This window comes from Pogona vitticeps, chromosome 2, assembly GCF_051106095.1.
Source record: "Pogona vitticeps strain Pit_001003342236 chromosome 2, PviZW2.1, whole genome shotgun sequence".
NCBI classification, from domain to species: Eukaryota; Metazoa; Chordata; class Lepidosauria; order Squamata; family Agamidae; genus Pogona; species Pogona vitticeps.
Window position 1 is genome coordinate 302,888,479 of NC_135784.1, and position 23,471 is coordinate 302,911,949.

Sequence of the window (23,471 nt, forward strand, 5' to 3'; positions counted from 1 at the left end):
GAATCCCTTGATATAATTTGGATTTCTAATGATAGTGGCATGAATTGACTTAGGTTCCCATGAGAAAGGGAAAGAAAAAAAAAACCTCCACAGCCAGGAATGGACATCAAAGGATCAAAGAAATCCCAGACTTGCTGCCCTAATAGATCAATTTTTGTGATATGTTAATGTTTAGCTGGAATCAGAGGGCTTATTCATGCAAACATATTTCTCACTGAGTGCAGCCTCTGGGGATAATATGTGTGTGGCACCACAGAGCGATTGCTGCTGTCAGAACTCTAGCTTCATCTCGAGGGTAAAGACTTTGTAAAGGAGCAAGTTCTCACACATTCCGCTGAAAGTTAACTAAACACTGAGAAATCAGCTGAGGGGGAGAATATATGGCAAAAACGTGCATTTGTGTATTTAGTGCTTTTTAAAAAGATATTAGTTTTCAGGTCCCTCAGCATGATGATGCTGAATTGCACAATTATGCCAGTGTACGGATGTGGAAGCAGGGCACAGTTGCATGATTGTGCAGTGGTGCCATTGCAACAGTCCTGTCCTGTTGTAGTGCAAGGGAGCGATTGCACCTTTCTGCCATGCAAAATGGAAAAGCTGGTTTCACAAGAAGGTATTGGATGCCTCCTTGTGATCATAGTCAAAAAGTGCAAGCGCTTGCAACACAAGGCTGCTGCAGGAGCCTTACTGCCAGGACTGAACGCAGGCTTAACAACTTTGCTTCGCAGTGTAACTGTGACAATCTTTGGGTTGCGGTGTTGCAGCCAGACTTCAAATGCATACTGTGAAATGATGGCAACATTAAAAAAAACCAAGCATTCCTGCAGCCGAAATACGGCACTGTTTCCTAGCCTTCAGGAGGAAATGTCTTTCTCTGGACTGGCTCAAGTTAAGAGATTCTGTCGGGAGCCCTTTGAAAAAATGAAACTGCTCGGAGATAAACCTCACGGAATCCTCCCCATATCAGACATTCCTTTTGGGTGGAGGCTGGTTTTTCAGGCGTGCTTTCCATTCTTACCAGAGTTCCCAGGAGGTGAGGCAGCACCGGTGTTTGTTTGACGATCCTTCCAAGAAAGGCAGACCGTTGTGCCAGAGACATTGATTCCCTTGGTTTTTTTGTTGTTGTTTTGCTGATGAGAAAAGTTTCATAGCCACATGCAATGTGCTTTTATGTTTTATGGCTAATTGTGGGAGCATGCAGAGGTGCTTCCTCATCTGGTGATCTCAAAACGGGTGCTGCGGTCATCTGCCACTTAAGATTGGAAGAACTGCTTTACTGGATGAGGCCAGAGATGGCTCGGTAGTTTCTGTCATGGCCAGACTGAGATCTGACTTTCTCAGCTTATTTTGTTTTTCCCCAAAACTGCATGCCACATTTTAACCAAAATATATACAGTTTCACTTACAAGAGAAAGGAATTATCAGGACACACTTCTCAACTGCTAGAGCAGTACAACAGTGGAATCGGTTACATCGGCAAGTGGGAAGTGCTCCAACGCTGGAGGCATTTTAAACAAAACGGGACCACCTTCTGTCAGATCTGCTTCGATTTGGATTCCTGCCTTGAGCAGGGAGGGTTGGACTCAATGGCCTCAGAGGCCCCTTCCAACTCCATTATTCTAGGATTCTAAGAAAGAAAAATATACTGAACATGCAAGATGCGTATTCCATAATGTCATTTTATGTTTCTCTTCACCCATTTGAAGGTGGTGCAGAGGTGGAAGGGCTGTGTTATTTTGGCTGCCATGGGTGTCACTCCGTGTGTGTTCACGGCGTGCGCGAGATCTAAAGTCCACGTCTCTGCCGTCACCAGGCAGATGATTCCAGGAATCTCAGGAGAGCGCTGGCCTGAGACCTCAGAGAGCTGCTGGGTCATGGGGCCATGAAATTCTGGGGGCTATGCTCCAAAACAGAAACTTTCCCACGCTCTGTTGTCTGGAACGCTCAGTGTCATGTGGTGTAGCCGTTCGGGTGCTGGCCCAGGACTTGGGGATCCCAGATTCAAATCACCATCCAGCCCTGAAACTTGGGGGCCAGTGATGCTCCCTCAGCCTGACCTACCTCACAGGAGGATGCTTGGGTATTGACGTGCCGTTGCAGTGCTATGCTGGAGGCAGGACCTGTAGGTTCAAAGCATGGAGACGTTATCATGAGTGAGGAAGCATCATTTCCCTTAAGGCTCCTCTGTTGCATCTAGTCTTTGCTGTCATCCTCACAGTAGCTTGGCCATTTCTTTAGCAATGATATCTATTGTTTCCAGTTGTCCTTATTACTCTACAAAGTATTGTGTATTATTGCTTGGGCTTAACTGAGCAATTGAGGTCCATTCACTTTGCAAATGACCTGCTCCCGGTAGAGAGGGAAACGGTTGGAATTGATTCATGAATGTGGACCAACTGTCTGAGTTCATTAAATCTAACTGCCTGCATTTTTAAAAAAAATTTCTTGGAGGTCTGGCTAAGGGAAGTCCACTGGCAATACAAGCGTCTTAATTCCCTAATTTGTAGCCTTGGGTTGCCATGCCAGAAGTTATACCCCCCAGCTCTGAAAGAAGAGCTGTTTGAGTGTCCTCTCCACCCACGCTAAGGAAGCCACCATCCCTGGGCAGGTTGACCCCGGATTCATCTTACAGAGGACATCAAATGGAAAGATGTGGGAGAGACACCCTAAGGTGGCCTCCAGCCAGAGGGATAATTACGTGAAGGTGGGGGAGCAAAGGGTGGGAGCAAAACCAGAGGCAGCTCCCTTCATTGGGAAGAGTCTTAACAGTCTAAATAAAGACAAAAAGCAGACGTGGTGGAAGTGGGAGGAGGCTGAGAGAGAGAGAGAGAGAGAGAGAGAGAGAAGACCGAGCCAGGCAAAAGCAGGGGAGGGTGTGGAATGAGATCACAGACAGAAAGAAGGCTTTCAAGGACAGAACGAGGAGTTTAAGGTCTGGCGGGGTGGCAGCTACTGCCGAGACGTGATCTGTCTCGGACGAAGGGAAAGAGCCAAGGATGTTAATCAGTTGCGATTTTCTTAATATGCTTTCAGGGGGAGTAAAGATATCGTGGTGTGACAAGGAACTACACGAGCGCTGTTGATAGAACAGGGTTGTGGCATTTGAGGAGACACAGAACAGGAAAAGGAAAAGGAGGCATGGAAATTTTTCTGCTGGGAAAGAACATGGCTGGGGCGGGGGGCATAAGGTGGGTGGATGGGGTAAAAATTCTGCATCAAGAAGACATAAATTCTGTGTCTGGCGTGGTCTGGGTTAGGTTCAGCTATATTGGCTTGGTTATGATTAGGGTATGGGAAGTGACAAGGAGGAACACATGGGGCATCGGAGTCCTGCCTCTTAATCACTGAGGAATCACCTCAAATCCAAGTGTTCCTGACATTGTTTCAATACATGAGGGCTAGTAACTTGAGTGAAAAAGAAAAGACTATTTTCTCTTCAACCCAGTCAGTGGCCGAAAGGCTATTGCTGCCAGTAGAAAAGGACAACAGAGTGGGGGAGAGGAGCAAACTAATTTCCTTGGCTCATACATACTGCTAGTTGCTTCTGGGTCAAACTAGAGATTAACTGGAATATGTATTCCACTGATTCATCAATATCTTTTCCAAAATGGGATTTCCTTCAAGGGATGTAACTCAGGCCTGCACATGATACCTGTGTTGGTTTTCCAGCCACAAAATCAGGCACGCTAAGTGCAAAGTATATAGGTGAGGAAAAGCCTGTGCTGTGAAAAACATGCCCTTCCTGTTTCAGAATCTAAGAAATATGCTATTTAGCATCAAATTTAGCCAAATTAACACGGCATTATATGTTTCTATTGTGTGAAGGACTGTCGTTCCTCATAGGAGCCTTCAGATTTTAAGGTCTCCCAAGGAGTGCCTTCTCTAATAAAGGCACATCCATTGAGGACCTGACAGACGGGATTTTCAGTGGATGTTCTCAGTCTGTGGAATTCCCTTCCACAAGGAATTAGGTGAGCACCGTCTCTGTCCTCTTTCCGCTGGCAGGCAAAGATCTTTTGATCACCAACTGAAATGCAGAGAAAAGAGTTTCCGAGAGTTTTTTCCCCGCCTTCAAATGTGTGTGTGTGTTCTTTGAATATTTTGTGTTTAAATTATTTAAGTTTAATGATCTTTTAATAGTATTATATACTTTCTTTTATTTTCAGTGTTTTAATTTTTGCCTTTGGCTCCTCTCTCCACCATTTTGTATCTATATCCCGCAGAAAGACAGGATATAAAGGAAACTAATCCATCAATAAACATAATGTCTAATTTGACCCACACTCTGTATTTGTACTATAGCCCATTTTTGAAGAAGTATCTCCATTCTGTGTCTCGAAGCTATAGCTGCTGGGTAAATGCGAACATTCTAACGCGTGTGTGTTTCATCCTAGGGCTCTAAATGAGAATATGGCCAATGGCATTGAAGATCTTATTGGGATTCCATTCCCAAACCACAGCAGCGAAGTCCTTTGTGGCTTGAACGAACAACGGCACAACGGCCTCCTCTGTGACGTCATTCTCATTGTCCAGGACCAAGAATACAGGACGCACAAGTCTGTCTTGGCAGCTTGCAGCCAATACTTTAAGAAACTCTTCACTGCCAGCACTTTAGCAGACCAGCCCTATGTTTACGAGATAGACTTTGTCAAGCCTGAAGCACTTTCGGCCATCCTGGAGTTTGCCTATACCTCAACCCTCACCATCACCACCTCCAACGTCAAGCACATCCTCAACGCAGCCAAGATGCTGGAGATCCCATGCGTTATCAACGTTTGCCTTGAAATCATGGAGCCCGGAGAGGAGGAGGAGGAGGAGAAGGAGATGGAGGAGGAAGAGGAAGAAGAGGAAGAGGAGGAGGAGGATGAAGACGAAGGGGAAGAGGAAAACGAAGGCTTTGCAAGCCAGAACCTGCCAGATGTCCAAGATGTCAGCTGTCACCAAAGTCCTTCAAAATCTGATCTTGCTGAAGAAACGTACTCGGAAATGCCAACTGGTTTTTCCAACCACTTTCCGGGAAATAGCTCGAATGGGTCTCTGGGGGTGATCAGGGACTTCTCCATTGAGTCGCTCCTAAGGGAGAACTTGTACCCTAAAGCCAGCCTTCCAGAACGGAGACCGACACTGTCCCCATTTATGCCCGACCTCTTACCCCATCTGTGGAGTGGCGATTTCGGTGCTTTCCCCCCAATGGAGGAGCAGGCGGTGGACAACGGGCCCTTGGACCTGGTGATCCGAAAGCGGAAGATCAAAGAGGAGGAGAAAGAGGAACCCCCGCCCGCCCCCTTCCCAGACAACCTCTTCAAGGACCTCTTTGCCAACAACCCAGCCCCCCATTTGGGCCACGTCAAAGCCGAAAACGATTATAGCGCTTATCTGAACTTCCTCAGTGCAGCCCATTTTGGAGGGGTTTTTCCTCGGTGGCCGGAGGAGAGGAAGATCAAGCCCAAAGCTTCGCAGCAGTGTCCCATCTGCAACAAGATAATAATGGGGGCTGGGAAGCTGCCGCGACATATGAGGACCCACACGGGAGAGAAGCCATATATGTGCAGTATTTGTGAAGTTCGGTTTACCAGGTCTGCATATATGTTTTTTTTAAGTATAAGACGTCCTTCCCCCAGCAGGGTTTGATAGATGATAACTGTGTGATATTTCTGCACTGTATGACATTGCGTCATTATCCTTCAGAGGAAATGGGGGCGATATATGTGTCACCCATCCATACTTTATGGGCACAGCCGTCCTTTGAGGTCTGATGGAACGAGACAGATTGAGTCTCCAGGATTTTGATGTGATCTGGCTTGTCCAAGGCCAGTGCTTCTATCCTAGCCAACCTCGACAAGGCACCCTTCAAATGTATGGCATTACAATTCCCATAATCCCCAGTCAACATGGGTTAGACTCCCCCTCCCTCTTTGTCTAGTACTTGCTTGCTTTATTTGTTTTTTATATTTTTAATCCCACCTTTCTCCTTCAAAAGGACCCAAGGCGGCTTACATCATTAAAAGACAATATTTAAAAGCTAAAACAACTATACAAATATTTTAAAAGAAGTAAACGATATTATATTGAAAACAGTAACTATGATCAATACTAAAAACACATTTAAAAGCAGGAAGACACTGTCAAAAACCCCACTCAGGCAACCAGTCATTAAGGGAAGGCTTGGCTAAAGAGAAAGGTCTTTGCCTGCTTGCCGAAGGACAACAAATCCAGAGCCGGCCTAGCCTAGCCTCCTGTGGGAGGGAGTTCCAAAGTCTGGGAGCAGCCACAGAGAAGGCCCTCTCCAAATGCACCTGTGAAGGTGGCGAGACTCAGAGAAAGGCCTCTCCTGATGATCTTAACACTCAAGCAGCCTCATAAAGGGGGACATGATCCTTGAGACAGCTTGGGCCCAAGCCGTTTAATTTCCCACCACCTATTCCCCCCATTATTAGATAACAATGGGGAGGGGAAGTAAAAAAAACTAGGACTTTTGTTAGCAGATTTATCAAGGATGTTAAAGAGGAAGAGGGCAAACACCTTTATTAAAAATCAGTCTCTTTTTAAAATATTTATTTATTTATTTAGCTTTGGCAGAAGGTCAAGTGAGTTTCAGGAAGGGGCAGATCAAAACGTCCCATGCTGGAGGGCTGCCTGCCAGAGTTAACCATACTGGGCCAAATGGATCAACAGGCTGAATCAGGATAAGGCACCTTTCTGCATTTCTTAATGCCCGCCATATGCCATTAACACCACCATCCTAAAATTCTGATTAGAGATAGGATTATTTGTATTCGAATATCCCCACGCAGCTAGAGTTAACGAGGGTCTGCCAACTGGGACCAGACCGTCCACTCATCGTCCGGCGGCGGTGCCGGCAGCCACTGCCTTGCTCATCCCCCGGGGTCCTGCTCTCTTCCTGCTTGGTTGCTGAGTGGCTAGCCAAGGAGGAAGAGATCAGAGCTCCAGGAGCGATCGGAAGGATGAGCAAGGCCGTTGCCAGATGCGGATGATGGGAGCTGTTATTCCAAGGTCTGGAAGCCACCAGTTTGGGGAAGGCTTCTTTTAAGGACTGAATCAAATGGAGGGGGGTTATTTCGTCTACAAATACGAATACCCCCATCTCTAATTCTGATAGATCAACAGCCAACATAGGACCAGTGTGTCTACTTCAGAGTCTTTGTGAATTTCTTTGTTAAGACTATCTCTTTCTGAATATCTCAGCCCACATGACCAGGAGCTGTGGTGGGGATAACTCACATAAAGGACATGTGAGTACCTTGGAGAGAATCCTTTCTCTGGTTTAGCTATGGTGCAGTCCAGTGGGGAATTCTCGACCCCAAGCCCCTTTGAATGGCAAGGGTCATGAGGCCATGTCTTCTGCAGAGATGGGAAACACTGCATTTTTGAGACTATGGGTGCGCTCGGACCACACAGTTACAGCTGTCTGATTCCACTTGGATGGCCCAGACTATGTCCTGTGGAATGCTGGGAACTGCATTTCAGTGAGAGACTTAGCATTCTTTGCCAGAGAGCACCAGTTCTGCTCCTGAGAACTACAGCGGAGAATTCTAAGCCCTTCATCAAATGACGAAGCAACTGCTCAGTGGTCGAGGCACCTAGCTGCAGATCCCGAGGTTGGGAGTTTGATTCTCCAGGATGCCTCCTTGACAGGGGCTGGACTGGATGACCCACAGGGTCCCTTCCAGCTCTGCAGTTCTAAGATAAGATGGAATCAGCTTTCTGGAACTATTTTTCACATTAGTTGAAGATTGCTTGCCTTCGCGAACTTAGAAAGTAGGCTGAGTTAGAAGCCTGATCCGCTCAGGATTGTCAACTCGGATTGGTGGCACCTCCCCCACCATATGTGGCAGGCGTCTTCCTAGGCTTTCCTGAGATGCCCTGTTATTCCCTGGTGGTCTTCCATCGAAGTGCTGATGAGTAGGTACAAACCGGACTAGCTTGCAAAACCAGGAGCCTTCAGGATGACAGGGCTTCCGGTCTGGCGCAACTCTTTTTCAGACCGAAGGCAAGCAATGAGGATGCAGGGTTATCTTTCCCTCCACCCTCCTACGTCAGCTCAGCTTTGGCAGACTTTGCTGGTTATTCCTGCTGTTCCCAGTCATCTTTTGGGCATCTTTTGGGCATTAGCAGCTTCTGCCCCCTCCCCTCTCTTGGCTATAATCTCCCATTGTCATGTTATGTTCGGAGATTATTATTATTGTTATGCGAGAGGACCCAGGTCTTTAGTTGTGAATTATTCTCTTCCAGGACAGACCTGGGAATTTATTTGAATTTTTAACTCACTGGACTTTTTGAACGATTTTTGTAAAAAGCTCCGCAGGGAAACGTATAGGCGTGGAAGAGACATAGAGACCCTGAAGAGGGAGAATCTCAGTATTTTTCTCCTTCGCCTGTCCCCCCCCCCCGGGTGGGAAAGGGATCCACTGAGTAAGGGAAGGGAGTTTATTCATCCATAGAGAAGGTTCCCCAATCTAGTGTCAAAGAGAAGAGGAGCGTCATTTTATTCTTAAAATGCCTTATCACCGCCTTCCTGTACCTGGCAGCTTCGAGTGATGGTGGACTGCAATCCTCATATTCTCCAGTTAGCATGACTGGTTTTATTCAGTGTGGATGATGGGAGCTGTTATTCCACTGGTCTGGAAGGCTTCTTTTAAGGACCGAATCAAAAGGGCATATACTAGCAAAATTCCCATGTTTGTGACTGGCAAAAGCGGGCAATGGGAAGGGTGTGTTTCCTGATTAGTGCCTTCCTCATGAGGTCCCACCCATGGTCCACAGGCTGACCTAGAGACCTGGGATAGATTCTGCTCCATGGTACGATACTGTTGTTTTTCCTCATAGGAATCAATGGTCTCTAATTGGTAATATTAAAAGAAGGAGGGCCTAGTTTGCTAGTCAACCCAAGGCCAAAAACAAAAACCCATTCAGTTGAAAAAGACAGAACAAAACAACCCTTAGGGTTCCTTTTGCTAATGAGAGATATGGGGTGTTGCTTTGCCTGGGCCAGATCAAGACATGCCAGGGTTCGAGGGTGAGATCCGTACCCACTGAAATTAAAAGCTGGTCGAAAAAGGGTCCATCCTCTTTAGCCAACATGGCTCATGGAGTTGTAGTCTGGCAAATCTAGATGATGTTCAGTTGGGGGATGGCTGCTCTGCCAGCTAAGTAGACGTATGGCCTTGCCTTGTAGTGAAAGTAAGTAAAAGAAGGGATCAATACCTCGTGTCTGATTTGATTGCATCTTCCAGTTGGTCAGCAAGGGTTTCCTGGTTCGCTTGGAATTAACAATAGCAAATCAGTGGTCAGGAGTTTGTTTAACTTCCAGGGCTCCTGATCATCGCTTTTGATTTTGCAGCCTTTCTGTGGCTCGCTTAGAACACAAGGAGGTGTAGTCTCACTGCCCATTAGGTTGTATAGAGAACGAGTTCCAGGGACTGCACCTCCCAAAGAGACCTAGGCCTCCCAGGAACGATAATTGCCGTTTGCTTTTTTTTTTTGGTACATTAACAAAAGTAAACACAGGCCTCAGAGGTTTCCAAGAGAAACCCTCTTTCAGGTGAGTGAAATGTAGGTGTTTTTTAAGTATCCGTCTGTGGCCTAGAACTCCCAGAATTCTGTCTAGGGAATTCTTGAAGAATTCTGGGAGTTGAAGTCCAAAAAAACAGCTGGATAGTGCAGTGGTTTAGGCCTCTGTCTGTAGAGCCCAGGTTTGAGAGTTCGATTCCGCAGTGGGCCGCTGGACTTGATGATCCGTCGGGTCCCTTCCAATTCTTCAGTTCTAAGATTAAGATTAACCTGAATGGCCATCCCTGTTCACCAGTTGGTTGTTTCCTCCAACATAGCTTTATGAATGTTCACAATGACCAGACAGTATATGGAGCTAGACTTGAAGCTATTTAATGGTGATGTCGTGAGAATGGCTGATGGTCAGATTCCAAAATACCTCCTGTATGGAAGAATTAGTGCAGGGAAATTGCCCCAGAGGGAGACCACAGCTGCAATACAAGGATATCTGCAAGCGGGATATGAAGGGCTTAGGAATGGACCTCAACAGATGGGAAACCCTGACATCTGACAATTCAGGTGTTGCATCACGGCCTCTCCCAATTTGAAGAGACCCTTGTCCAGCAGGCCGAGGCAAAGAGGAAACCACAAAAGCAGCAAAACCAGGGAGCTGGACAGGGAACAGATTGGACTTGTCTTCAGTGTGGAAGGGATGGTCACTCTCGAATTGGCCTTTTCAGCCACACTAGACGCTGTTCTAAGTCCTCCATACAGAGCATGTTACCATAGTCTTTCAAGACTGAAGGATGCCTACATTCATTCACTGGCTGTTCACATGGGCACCTTAGAAGGCCAAAGCGTGGCACGTGGCATTGTAGAAAATTATAGAAAAAAGCGGTGGCAGAAGGAGAGAGGAAAGGTGTAGCAAAAAAAATGCACCTGTATCTTTGGGTCTGAAAAAACAAGAGAGAAAAGGGCATGAAAACGAGGAGGAGACTGTGATGAAGAAAGAGGGGAAAGGTGGTGGCAGAAAACAGTGAAAGAGAGAGGGAGGGAGAGAGAACTGACAGAGAGAAAGAGGGCAAAGTGGGTGGCAAAAACTAAGAAAGAGGGAAGGGTTGGCCCAGTCTATTTGGGCTCTGCCCTCTCTCCACTACCGTGCTAACTGATTGCTCCACCTCTGAGAGGAGAAGAAGGTATGTCCCGCCCACCTTAGAAGGATAAGGTGGTTCCCAGAGTGAGCCCTGCCGTTCCAAAGCAAATATGTTAGTGAGGCAACAGTCGTCGGAGTGTTTTTACAGTTCTTGTTTGGATAAAAAGGGCCGAGCGGCGCCAAGCGCTGATTCATACACCCCTGGACTGGTATCATCACGTCCATCAACCGTGGGGCCATTCGAACCGGTCCATTCTGCCCAGAGGCAGAGAGACCTGCTCTTGGCTTACCTGCCTCAACCCTGCAGGTAAGCGATGCGCAGGCAGTCTCTACGGGGCCGTTTCCTGAAAACCCAGGCTGTGAACTTGCGTGCCAGTGCAAACCCTTGCAGAATGAGTGGGATTTAGCAGAGGGAAGGTAACATCATGGTAGTAACTGGAATAAGTAGGTTTCATCAGTGGAGGCCGGGCTTTTAATAATGTAAATGGAAAGAGGCCGAGTCCCTGATTGAAAGGAAGATCTGAGTTTTGAGAACATCTTTTATGGACAACATTCCCGTATGCTGGGTGGGAGATTCAGGGAATGTTCATGTTCACATTAAATTCCCTCCATTTCTTAAGCTCTGAAAAAGCTTGCATTCTAAATTGCCCCAAAACAGTAAAGGATTTAAGAAAATGAAACAAAACAAAAATACCAGGTGAGGTTACAAGGATGCATGCACTGATCGTGCCCTTCCACACTTAAGTGTCTTGACTGGGAAGGTCTGGGGGGGGGGTGGAACTGCAACCCCATTTAGTGGAACATAGGGAGCCCTGGTTGAATTTTTGAGGGCTCCTGATTATGCAAAGAACTGTAAGCCCATTCATCCGGATGCAGGGGTGGTCTCTCTTGAAACCTTCCCAGTAAGTGCAGAGAGATTGTGCCGGGAGGGCCAGCCCTGCATGTGAATCCTGCGGTCCTCTGCACTTCCAGTTTTGTAGCCCCTGCGTGGGAGTTATCGTAGAACGTTTGTGCAAACAGCACAAAAAGGGCTCCTGTAAATGAAGATGGGCCTTGCACACCTGTAGGGACCATGATTTCATCACAACAAGCTGTCCCTCTGTCCATACAAATCAAAACTCTTCTGTGCACAGTTGCTTGTGCCTCAAGTCAGTTGCTTATGTGGGCGAGGAGCCTCTCCTTAGCTATTTGTTTGTTTGTTTAGTTGTTAAGTCGTGTCCGATTCTTTGTGACCTCATGGACCAGAGCACACCAGGCCCTCCTGTCTTCCACTGCCTCCCTTCTTAGCTAGGCTGGTCCATAAAAGGCAGATAACACTGGTCACCACCTGCTCTGGGATCCTGCGTGAAGTCTTAACAAGCCTGGTTGAAAACAGAGCTTGTAAATGTTCCTTTTTAGAAGGAAGGAAGGAAGGCTGATGAAGGAAGGAAGGAAGGAAGGAAGGAAGGGAGGGAGGGAGGAAAGAAGGAAGGCAGGAAGGCTGATAATGGATAGAAGGAAGGCTGATAATGGATAGAAGGAAGGAAGGCTGATGATGAATAGAAGGAAGGAAGGAAGGAAGGAAGGAAGGAAGGAAGGAAGGAAGGAGGGCGGGGGTGGCCCAAAGATACATAGGAAGGAACTTGCTGGAGGCAGAAGGCTCTTTGGTTGAGTTCAGCCAGGTTCTTACAGGTGAATGGGAACAAATGTTTTCACTTGACTTTTTGTCAGTTGAGAGTGGGTGGGGTGTCCCAGGCTATGCTCAAGGTAAACAGCAGTCCCGGGCCACACCTGTATGCAATCTGTGCCAGAACAGAAAGAAAGAAAAAGCACCCACCCACTCTTCACAGAATCCTTGGCCTTCTGGCTGGGCATCAGCGTGCAGTCTGCATAGAGAATGTTCCTTTGTTGTGTTCTAGTGGCCCTCCCCCCTCCCAGTAATGGCAAAGATTGATTGCATTGTGTGGCAGTGAAAGCCTTCATTGGCAAAGTGAGAGTGCTTTGCAACCCAGGTGCAGAGGAAGAGAGAGGTGTTCTAAACAAGCAAGCGCATGGCAGCTGCCCTCTGTGCCCAATAACATCCTGGATAGCCTGAACTCAGAGCTTGGAAATGTTACTTTTTAAAACAACCAAACCCGTAATAGCCTAGCCAGCTTCTCCAATCTCTGCATCAACCACATGTTGACAGCTGCTGTTGCTAGCTCAGCATCGCGATTTCCTTTTTAGAATCAGACGGCCAAGATCTTCAATTCACAGGATTGGTTTTAGGCTTGATAACTGTAATGTATACTCATTATGACTGCTCTTGCCTAACATGTTTTTTAAGGGTGTCTCCTGCTTTCAGAAAGTTTCTGCTTTGTCCCATCGTATTAGTACTCTGCAACTCCCAGAACCATTTCCACTAGACCACTGCCTAGGGGATTCTGGGAGATGCAGTCAAGGGTATGTTGGAAGGAACCAGGTAGGTGGGGGAAAACTGGCTACGACACAATGTTTTTGTGTTTGCATGGAGATGATCCCAAAGTTAATCATTAGCATCACCATCCTCCCGGATGGCAGGACAGGGACTCTAAGTAGGGCCCCCTTATCTGCAGGATCAGGATCAACTGATTCATTTATCTGCAGTCTGAAAATATTAAAAATTCTAAAAGAAAAAAAAAACAGAAAAAAACTATTTTCACATGTTTTACCAGAATCAGCCACTAGAGGGAGACCGATATTCCTGTGCTATGAATACATAGCATGGTTTTTGGTGTCCTTTAGTGGCCAGTCCTGGTAATGCATGTGAAAATATTTTTTCCCTTTTACCATTCTGTGGATATAGTGTTTGCTATTATCCACAGTTTTCAGTATCCATGAGGGACTTGGAACCAATACCCAGCAGATATGGGTGTTCTACTGCAGTGGTTCTTAACCTTGGGTTACTCAGGTGTTTTTGGACTACAACTCCCAGAAGCCTTCACTACCGGCTGTGCTGGCTGGGGTTTCTGGGAGTTGCAGTTCAAAAACACCTGACTAACCCAAGGTTAAGAACCACTGTTCTACTGTACCTGAAAGTATGGATAGCTGCCACCAGCTAGAATAAACTGTGTTTTGGCTAGAAAGTCTGGTCACCTGGCTTGACATAGGCTCCTCCCCTGACTATTTCCAGCGAAGTAGTAACTGGAAGTGCCTGCAAGGGGTTCAGTGTTAAATAAGTACAAAGCTTTGCACCCAGCCTTCCCATTCACAAAACAGCCAACAAGTGATGGCGTCAGGGAGGGAGAAGAGGAAGATTTATTATAATTTAATCCCACCTTCAGTAAGATCAGGGCAGTATCCATTGCAATTTCCTCGCTCACCTCAAAAGAACAACCTTATCATGGAGGTGAAGCTAGAAAAACATCCCTGAGTCAAGATCACCCAGTGAGCTTCATGGCCAAGTGGGGGGATTTGAACCCAGCTCTTCCATTTCCAGATGTTACACTCACTTCACTTAAGCGTTCTCACACATGGAAACCCTAATCATGCAGTTTTCCTGGATGATATGAACCCCCCCCCCTTTTGGGGGGGGAGTGTCAGCATGGAAACAAACCATCCCCATCTGACATGTGAACCACCCAGCCCATGTGCCTACATTTGTGCAAAATATTTTTTAAAAAATGAAGACCCCGTTCATTCATGAGATGCATCTGGCTTATGTTTAATTCCTGCTTGATAAAACTTGTTAGCAGTCCTAAGGGAGATCACCAGCTCCCCTCCCGCACCCGGCTGTGAGCTTTGGGAATAACTCGTGGTGTGTCTTCCTGGCTACTGGTATCATGGAAGAGGCAATCTCTAAGCTTGCCCAGGTAGTGTTGGGATGTATGTGTATGCTGCCATCTAGTGCCTGTAGACACCCGTCGCTTATTTGCTACTTTCTCAGGAGAAGAGAAGACTCCCTGGAAAAGACCTTGATGTTGGGAAAGTGTGAAGGCAAGAGGAGAAGGGGAGGACAGAGGATGAGATAGTTGGACAGGGTCACCGAAGCTACCAACATGAATCTGACTAAACTCCAGGATGCAGTGGAAGACAGGAGGGCCTGGCATGCTCTGGTCCATGGGGTCACGAAGAGTCGGACACGACTTAACAACAACAACAATAGTAATATTTGGTTTGATGGATTAAAGGGACAGACTAGGATTTAGGAGCCCTGGGTTTGAATCCACCTCTCTCCCATGGAAACTCACTGGGAGTGTGGAATTCGCAAAACCACTCCTTAAATATCTCACTGACCTTTAAAGAATTGTTAATGTTGTTGCAAGTTGGTTTCCAACTTGACGGCACATAACAGTCATATTTACGCGTAGAGAGTCAGCTGCAGAAACGGCAGCTAGAAGAGAGAAACTGTGATCTTTAGGATGTTTTTGAATTCCAGAACCTGTCGCTATCCGACATGGCTCGTCCTCGTAGCCCAACATCTGAAAGGTCAGATTTCCCAGCTGTGAGCTACTGAATTTTAGATGGTTTCTGCACATCATTATTAAGTGTGTGTGTAGCTAAATCATTATTAAACATTTGTGCATCGCTATGAGAAATGAGATGAGCCACGTCTCACTTTTACCCGCTGGGTTCACTATATCCCCTTCTTAGTTGCCATTCCATTGTTGAAGGTATGTTTCTTTTTTCCAGCTATTGTCTGCACAGATCTGGCCGTCTTGAAGAGCATAAAATGTGGCCGCCTGGCTCACATTTTATGCTGAGCGCAATAAAAATGTCTCTGAATAAATTAACAAAATTAAGTAAGAAGAAGTAAGCGTTGCTCCTTAGAGAATTAAGCTAGCCAGTGCTGTGGCTGCCAAGGGGGGGAGGTAAGCCAGTTGACTGTTAAAACAAAGGCTGGGCAGTTAACTTTCAGAATGGTTTAAGGCATGTAAATGTAAACTGATATAATAATATAGTGGCTGCCTTGGGACTGTGTTGAAAATTTCTGGAACTGCCAGTGGGGCAGAAATCATGGCGACTGTCATGAATATCTGTGGAGGGGGGGCCACGAGACCACTCCTCCTGCAAGACCTGAATATATTTATTTACATTAATATACATAGATGGACAGGCACATGTCCAGCTAAGTCTGGATATCTCTGAAAGAAGCAGGTTTCTAGATATACAAAACAGGCAGTCAACAGAATCAAAAATGGCACACCTCGCAATTCAAGGACGCAAATTTTGTTTTGCTGGCAGATGTAAATTGTTGTTGTTGTTGTTGTTGTTGTTGTTGTTGTTGTTGTTGTTGTTGTTGTTGTTGTTGTTGTTGTTGTTGTTTGATTGTTTGTTTGTTTGTTTGTTTGTTTGTTTAATTAATTAATTAATTAATTAATTAATTAATTAATTAATTAATATCCCGCCTATCTAGTCAATTAAGACCATTCTAGGCGGTATTCTATAAGTGTATATATCTGCATTATGATTACAAACTATTCTGCTGCTTCTCCTTCTATTTCATAACAGACACCCTTGGTGACTGACCGTTGTACCCCCTTGGGTGGCCTCTGATTGCTTCGTACAGTAATTTTGCGCAAGCGTGGATTTCCTGCAACCCCGTTTGCTTTCTTGTGCATCTTGGCTATTGTGCTGTATGAGCTGGCTTTATAAAATGCACTCACTTGGTACCCGTCTCTTGAAGGCAGAACAAAGATCTCTATCGCATCTCGATGAATTGTCTGCAAAAGATTGCATGCCCCAGTCCTGTGCCAGAAAGAAAGATCTGGGCCAGCTCTTAAAAGGGGAAGGATGGGCCATTTTAATTAGAAGGACAAACGGATGAGGTCTTTTTTTTCCCCATGCCAAACAGTGCCATCAGGGAACCATATACCGTAACTATATGCCAGTGTGGACAGAATCTAACCTTATTTTGCCATAGCGTTCTGGGAGCCAGAGCCTACGTGCATCTCAGTGGAGAGATCCTAGCCCATGAAGGCATTAGTCATAATGGAGAAATTTGTTACATGTTAAGGTGCCACGAGACCTGGGGTATAAAGAGTATGTTTGCTTTATGGTCATTTGCAAGGTTCCTCATCTCTGGGCAAGAACAACACAAGGGACATGATACTTTCTAGGCTGCTATAATGTGAACAAATATTTCAGAGGGAAAGCCCACAAAATGGGACTAATACAGGGTGGCTGCCTGATTGTTTCAGAAAGAGATACAAACACCCCATCCACTGCTTCTGATTCTTACAAAACTGGGTTAACAGAGCAGCAGCTACAGTGGTCTTGCACAGTTTTGGGTGTCTCTGTGTGCGCATACACATTGTTTGCATATGTTTACTTCATTTACACAAAAACAAACCAACCAAAAACCCATTCCTGGATAGCTGAGTGGTTTAGGCATCTAGCTGTGGAGCCAGTGGTGGGGAGTTCGATTCCCCCACCGGGCCTCCTTGACAGGAGCTGGACTTGGTGATCCACAGGGTCCCTTCCAACTCTGGAGTTCTGAAATATTCTTGTTGGGTTCTCTTGTTGAGAGAGTGCCACAACCTTTCTCATCGGTCTGCAGCACAAGGGGAAGTATTTTTGTGGTGGCGTGAGGAGCAAGGATTTAACTCCCTGAGCTGAAAGAGACTGTCCTTCCGGGAACGACAGAGTCTTTTGACTGAATTTTGAGCATGTGCAGAATCACTCAGTACTTATTACTGTTATGGTGATCTGAATTTATACCTTTAAATGTGCGTGTTAGATATGAATTGCCCTGTTATAGCTTGGGAATGGGACTAGGTAGGGTGGAAAACTTTTGGGTGGCCAGATATTTTGCACTACAACTCCCATTATCCCTGTCGGAATGTCTCCTTCAAAAAACAGCCACCTGGTTCAGTCCTTCCTCCCAGGCCTTGCTACTGAGGGTGGCCACACCAAGAGAGGTGAGAAAAGTCTCAACCAGATATTGGGCCTTCTCTGTGGTGGCCCCATCCTGGTAGAATAAACTTCCATTAGAAGTGTGCCAGGCCCCCTCCCTCCAAGTGATTAGAAAACTAGCAAAGGCAAAACTTTTTAAAATTGCCTTCTTCCATAGACAGGAATTTAGTACCTGTAACATTCGGCCTTTCTTTTCTTTTCTGTCTGTCTGTTAGTTACTATCTGGGTATTTAAAACATTCTCCCCACACACATACACACCTTTGTCCTTAAAATGTCCCAAGTTGGCTTACATCATTAAAAGATCATATACAGTATAAGCTAGCAACAGTGAGTGTACAAATACTGAAAGGATGAAACAAATATCATACCAAAACAAAACAAAAAACAAAAAACAGAAGTAACACCAAAACACATTCAAAACAATAAGGCACAACCATCTGTTTAAAATAACCCACTCAGGCAGCCAGTCGTTACGGGAGTAGCTTGCCTGGAGAGAAAGGTCTTTGCCTGCTTGCAGAAGGACAGCAAAAATGGGACTTGCTTGGCCTCCCGTGGGAGGGAGTTCCAGAGTCTAAAGGAGCAGCCACAGAGAAGGCCCTCTCCTGTGTCCCCACCAAACGCACCTGATGATCTTAAGACTCCAGCAGGTTCATGAAGGGAGATATGGTCCTTGAGAGAGCTTGAACTCATTGTTACACCCCAGGTGGTAAGGTAAAGGTTCCCCTTGACAATTTGTCCAGTTGTGTCCGATTCTAGGGTGTGGTGCTCATTTCTGTTTCCAACCCATAGAGCTAGCATTTTTGTCCAAAGGCAATCTTCCGTGGTCACGTGACCAGCATGACTTAGACACGGGACACTGTTACCTTCCCACCATGGTGGTACCTATTTATCTACTTGCATTTTGCATGCTTTCGAACCACTAGGTTGGCGGGAGCTGGGACAAGCGATGGGGGTTCACTCCATCGCTTGAATTCGATCTTACGATTGCAGGTCTTCTGACTTTGCAGCACAGAGGCGTCTGCGGTTTAACCCGCAGCGCCACCATGTCCCGGGGCGGTATAGAAAGCCATAAACAAATATACATTGACCCCTGTGGCTTGTGGACCTCTGGGACTTAAAAGTCCAACAAGGTCCAGAGGGCCAAAGTGGCCCCCAACGCTCCTAAAATAGATGCTGCCTTCAAAGCGCCTTCTTACTCTATGATTCTGTAAACGAGTCCTGAGCTGATAACGACAAGAGTCTCCTCTTCTCCTCCTCGCTTTTGCAGGCAAGACAAGCTGAAGATCCACATGCGGAAGCACACCGGGGAAAGGCCGTACCTCTGCATCCACTGCAATGCCAAATTCGTCCACAACTACGACCTAAAGAACCACATGCGCATCCACACGGGCATCCGCCCGTACCAGTGCAAGTTCTGCTACAAGAGCTTCACGCGCTCCGACCATCTGCACCGCCACATCAAGCGCCAGAGCTGCCGGATCTCCCGGCCCCGGAGGGGCCGCAAGCCGGCCCCTTGGAGAGCAGCCAGCTTGCTCTTTGCACAGAACAGCCAGCCGGACGACAAGAGCTTCCTGGTGCCTCCAGCTCTGGAAGAGATGAGCGGCCATCATCTGGGCAGTGCGGCTGCCATGTGCCTTCCGGGCCCCAGCCCTAAGCATTTCATGGAAGGGGCCAAGAACGCTCTTAATTTGCAAGAGCTGGAGAGCCAGTTGGAGGAAACCCAAATGAAGCTCTTTGGAAGGACGCGCCTGGACATGGAGCAGAGCAGCAGCCTCTTCGCCTTCGCCCTGGGCCACAACGAGAGCCTCTCGGCACGGCCGCTGTTCTCTCTGCCGGACCCTTGGGGTGCAGGGTTCAGCGGACTGGCCGCCCTCAACCACCTCGCCCCCATCTAAGCCACCTTCTGTCCAATGGATGGTTTCGGTAAGTTCGATGCTGTGACTTGCCAGGACTGGTCCTCCTACAAGACTGGGAGAGCAGTTGACTGGTTTGAGTTGCCAAAAACAGGCAGGCCATCCGAGGAGGCTGGAAAAGTTACTTTTTTGGGATTGCAAGTCCCAATATTTCCCAGCCAGTACGGCCATGATCATTGGATTTACATCCCCTAGGGAAAAGTATCCTTTCCAAAACCTGTTAATAAGCTTAAGAAGCTTTGAACTGCTGAGCTGGATGGGACCCTATGGATCGAGTCCAGCCTTTGTCAAAGAGACCCAGTGGGGGGGACTCAAACTCCCAACCTCTGGCTCCACAACCGGAGACCTCAACCCATGAATGCTCCAGCAGTTCTTTGGCCAGTTGCGATCAAACAATTGGCAGACAATTTCATCTCTTCCATCCGAGGCGTTCCTTTCCCCATCTTTAAAGACGGTTATGCGAGGAATCACAATTAAAACCACTGTTGAATTTGCACAATTCCGTGATGAAATTACACTTGGAATACTATATACGTTTTGTTTCTTTGTCTCTGTGCCTAGAAAACAACCTTTGTGGCCCTGGAGAAGGGGCACAAAAGGAGAGGAAGCCCACATTTCGATGGGGCTGGAGCTGCTCCCCTATGAGGAAACATTACACAGTTTGAGGGCCTTCAGCTTAGAAGGAAGGCCAACAGGGCAGGCCCAACTAACCTATTTACAATTATGTGTGGTGTGGAGAAAGGGGTTGGGAAGAATATCGCATAACTTGGAAGTAATGTAGTAAAAAAATAACATTTGTTACTGGGAGAGCAGTTATGAAGGACAAGCAAAGGTTAGGAGTTCTTTCGTATAACGAGTTAACATCTACTCCCTGTTGTAAAAATATTGCTGCAATAATGGAGGAGGGGCATTTCTGGAGGAGGGGCATTTCTGGCCATTCTAGCAGAGATGTTTGACAAATAAATTGTTGATGGATAATGCGCTAATAACATGTTTTGGTATGTCAGAATTAAGAACTGACAAGTGACATGTTGGGTTTTAACAGGACGATGCCAAGCTCTGGAGAAGACTATAATGGGAATTTATCAAATGAGTCTGACGGGTGGAAACAATTCTTTACTGTATATGTATAGCTATATACCAGTGATGGCGAACCTTTTTGAGCCTGAGTGCCCAAACTGAAAAGGAAACAAAAACAAAAACAAACCAGCAACAGCGAGTGGTGACGGAAGGGGGAATCCTGGACATCGAGCTGCCTCGAGATCCAGCTCCAGATCCGCTGCCGGCGCCAGGTGCTCCGGATCCTGACCCACCACCTATCGAAACGCCAGCACTGCAGCTGCAGCCGCCTTCTTAGGTTTGGCTGCGGGGGTGGATGGCGAGTAGCGATCCGGCAACTTTTGGCTCGTGTGCCCGCAGAGAGGGCTCTGCGTGCCAGCCTGTGGCATGCGTGCCATAGGTTCGCCATCTCTGCTATATAAATATCAGTGTGCTGCTGCAAGTTGGCTGACAATTCAGGCAGCTTTGAAAGAGGAATGGACAGATTCATGAAACACAAGGCTATCCATCATGGTGGCTAGATAGCTCCACCGACATTGGAAACATTGCACTCCTTAATGTCACGGAAGATCATCAGCAGGGTGGTGGTTGGTTGTTTCTGCTTCACCTGTGCTTGGCTTGTGGGGTTCCCCCTTGGGCATCATTTTGGCCATGGTGGAAAGGAATTGGTCAGTGCTTCTCCACCAGATGTTCCTGGACTGCAGCTCCTACTGTAGATATCATGGCCAGCCCTGCTCGTGGGGAAGGCTTCTGGAAGTCTTGAGCCCAGGAACATCTGGAAACGCAAGGTTGGAAACCGTAGGCACTCGAGAGATGTTTTCATCTGATCCAATGGGATTCTTCTCATGTTCGTAGGTCCTCTTTGCTCTATCAAACTTTTGTCTGTTGAAAGTGACACTTTTCCTCCGAATCGGCCTGATGGTTCTTTTTCCTTCTTCCAATCCACAGGCGTTCTTCAGCACTGCTGTGGTTCTCTCTTGCAAAGGGACATGTCAAGATTAAGGGACCGTTTTCCCCCCCTTGTTGAAAGACTGAATCAGAGACTCAATTACTCCCCATGAACCGCCCAGACTGGTTTCCAGTCCACCCAAAGACAGCTTTCCTGTATGCCCAACTGACTTGGGGAAGACAAGCAGCAGTTTCCAAGCAGAACATCTGGATATTTTTTTTCTTTAATGTACAGACATCTTTCTGAGCTATTGTTTTGCAGATGATGGTTTTCTTTAGACTTGGTCATTTGTTTGGGATTGGGTTGGGGTTTCTATTTGTTTGTTTGTGGGGTTTATTTTTTGTCTAACATCGGAGCCCTTGTAAAATATCCAAAGATTCTGAGTACTGTAGAAGAACTTGAAACAGAAGGGACCATTTTTGGGGGTTCCAGGGAGGGGGGAAGAGGGAGGGATGTTATTTCTTATAATTCCTGATTGTTGGGATGGGATATGACAGGGAGGGAGGGAAATCCTTTGGAATTTTTCTATTTATAACTATTTTTATGTGATTGCTTTATGTAAAGAAAAGAAAGAGAGAGAGAGAAAAATGTTGTGAAACAGATTTGCCTTAGATAATCAAGGGACAATCATCCTTAACTTTTATTGAAGTTCTAGATTTTTATGTTTTAAAGATGAGAAAATAGGCTTTTATGTATTTATTAAGCAGTATTAATTGATTTTATTAAATTATTGGCAACATACAAGATTTTTTTTTTAAAAAATGCACATTAGTAAAGACATCGAGAGAGTAAAGGCTGTTTCACACTCCGTGGGGAAGTTTGACTTTCTGTTGAGTGTAGCTGTTTGATGCAGGAGTTTGTAAACATGCATTGTGTTCTTAGGTGTGTATGTAAAAAAAAACACAGGTGCACACCTAGGAAGCAAAAAAGTGTGAAGACAAGATTCCAAAATTTCTTGACAGTGTAAACTAGGAGTGAGCCAGCTACAGTAGTCTGACGAACAGTTTCCAGTCTGCATTATCTGCCAAGAGCCATACCAGTCCCTTAGAACAAAACTGGAGGTGCCCGGATGTCCACCCCTGATTCTACAAAAACTTCCCTCTATTTGGGTAATGGACAGGAGGTAATACAAAAATAAGTATTTTTGGAGGTGTGGGAATGGAAGTAGGTAATTTCCTCCCGCCCATTAAAACTCTTTTTGGCCGTTGAGCATAAGAAAAGTCCTGGGGAGAGACCCATATATGGTCTGTTGGTCTTACTTTGCTCACCACTGATTTAAACCCGCAAATGTTAGGGTCGGGCAAAATGCAAAGAATTTTGCCCGGTAGGCTTGCACAGACTAACACTGGCTACCTCTTCCAAAACTACAACATGTGTCAGGTTGTTACCCTTCTGTTGGATGGAGGAAGCCACAAACCAGCTGCTTTCAAAGGCCTTCAAAATGTGACTTTGCACCTTATTAGACATTTGATTGTTAAAAGGGAACAGTGCGTTCTGATTGTGTTGCTGCCGTGAACAAGTTAAGGTTGATTGCCCCTAGATGATCTGCTTTGGGTTATATGTTAACTGGCTTATGCCTCGGTTCATTTTCATGGTGGAAGGAACAATACAGACTTTTAAACTCTGGCAGTTGCTTGATATTTCTCTATAATGTGGCAATGTCCAACAGTGATATTGTACAATTACAACAGCTTGTTGCAAAAGAAAGATATGTTCTACAGATGGTTGCCTTCTGTAGTCAAGAACTGGTGAAACGTCTCATGGTATCTGGTTTCTAGATTCCTACAAAGTTTTGCCTTCCTTCCTTTTATTTAGGTTTGCTTTTACAGGTGCAATTCTGGACCCTACTATTACGGGGAGACATTTGAAAACGCAACCCTGGCATGCACTCACTTTACTACGCTGAGTTCTGGTAAAGAGTCTTGTGATTCACAAGGAGAGTCGTTCCCCCCCCCCCAAAATCTGTAAGAGTTTCTCCAGTGACTTCAGTGAGGGTGATAGGATGACCCCAATCCCAAGGGGATTGTCCTGTA

The 23,471-nt window shown here is 46.2% G+C and overlaps 1 protein-coding gene across 4 annotated transcripts in view; it reads left to right on the forward strand.

The window, feature by feature from the left end:
• ZBTB7C (zinc finger and BTB domain containing 7C) overlaps positions 1 to 23,064 on the forward strand; it is a 265,388-nt gene extending 242,324 nt beyond the window's left edge. For all 4 annotated transcript variants that reach the window (XM_072992953.2, XM_072992954.2, XM_072992955.2 and 1 more), the window contains 3 exons: positions 4,395 to 5,576; positions 18,785 to 19,440; positions 21,438 to 23,064. In XM_072992953.2, coding sequence (XP_072849054.2) covers positions 4,411 to 5,576; positions 18,785 to 19,412 — 1,794 coding nt within the window. In that variant the 5' untranslated portion in view covers positions 4,395 to 4,410 and the 3' untranslated portion in view covers positions 19,413 to 19,440; positions 21,438 to 23,064. The remainder of the gene's footprint in view (positions 1 to 4,394; positions 5,577 to 18,784; positions 19,441 to 21,437) is intronic.
• The last annotated feature ends 407 nt before the right edge of the window (positions 23,065 to 23,471 follow it).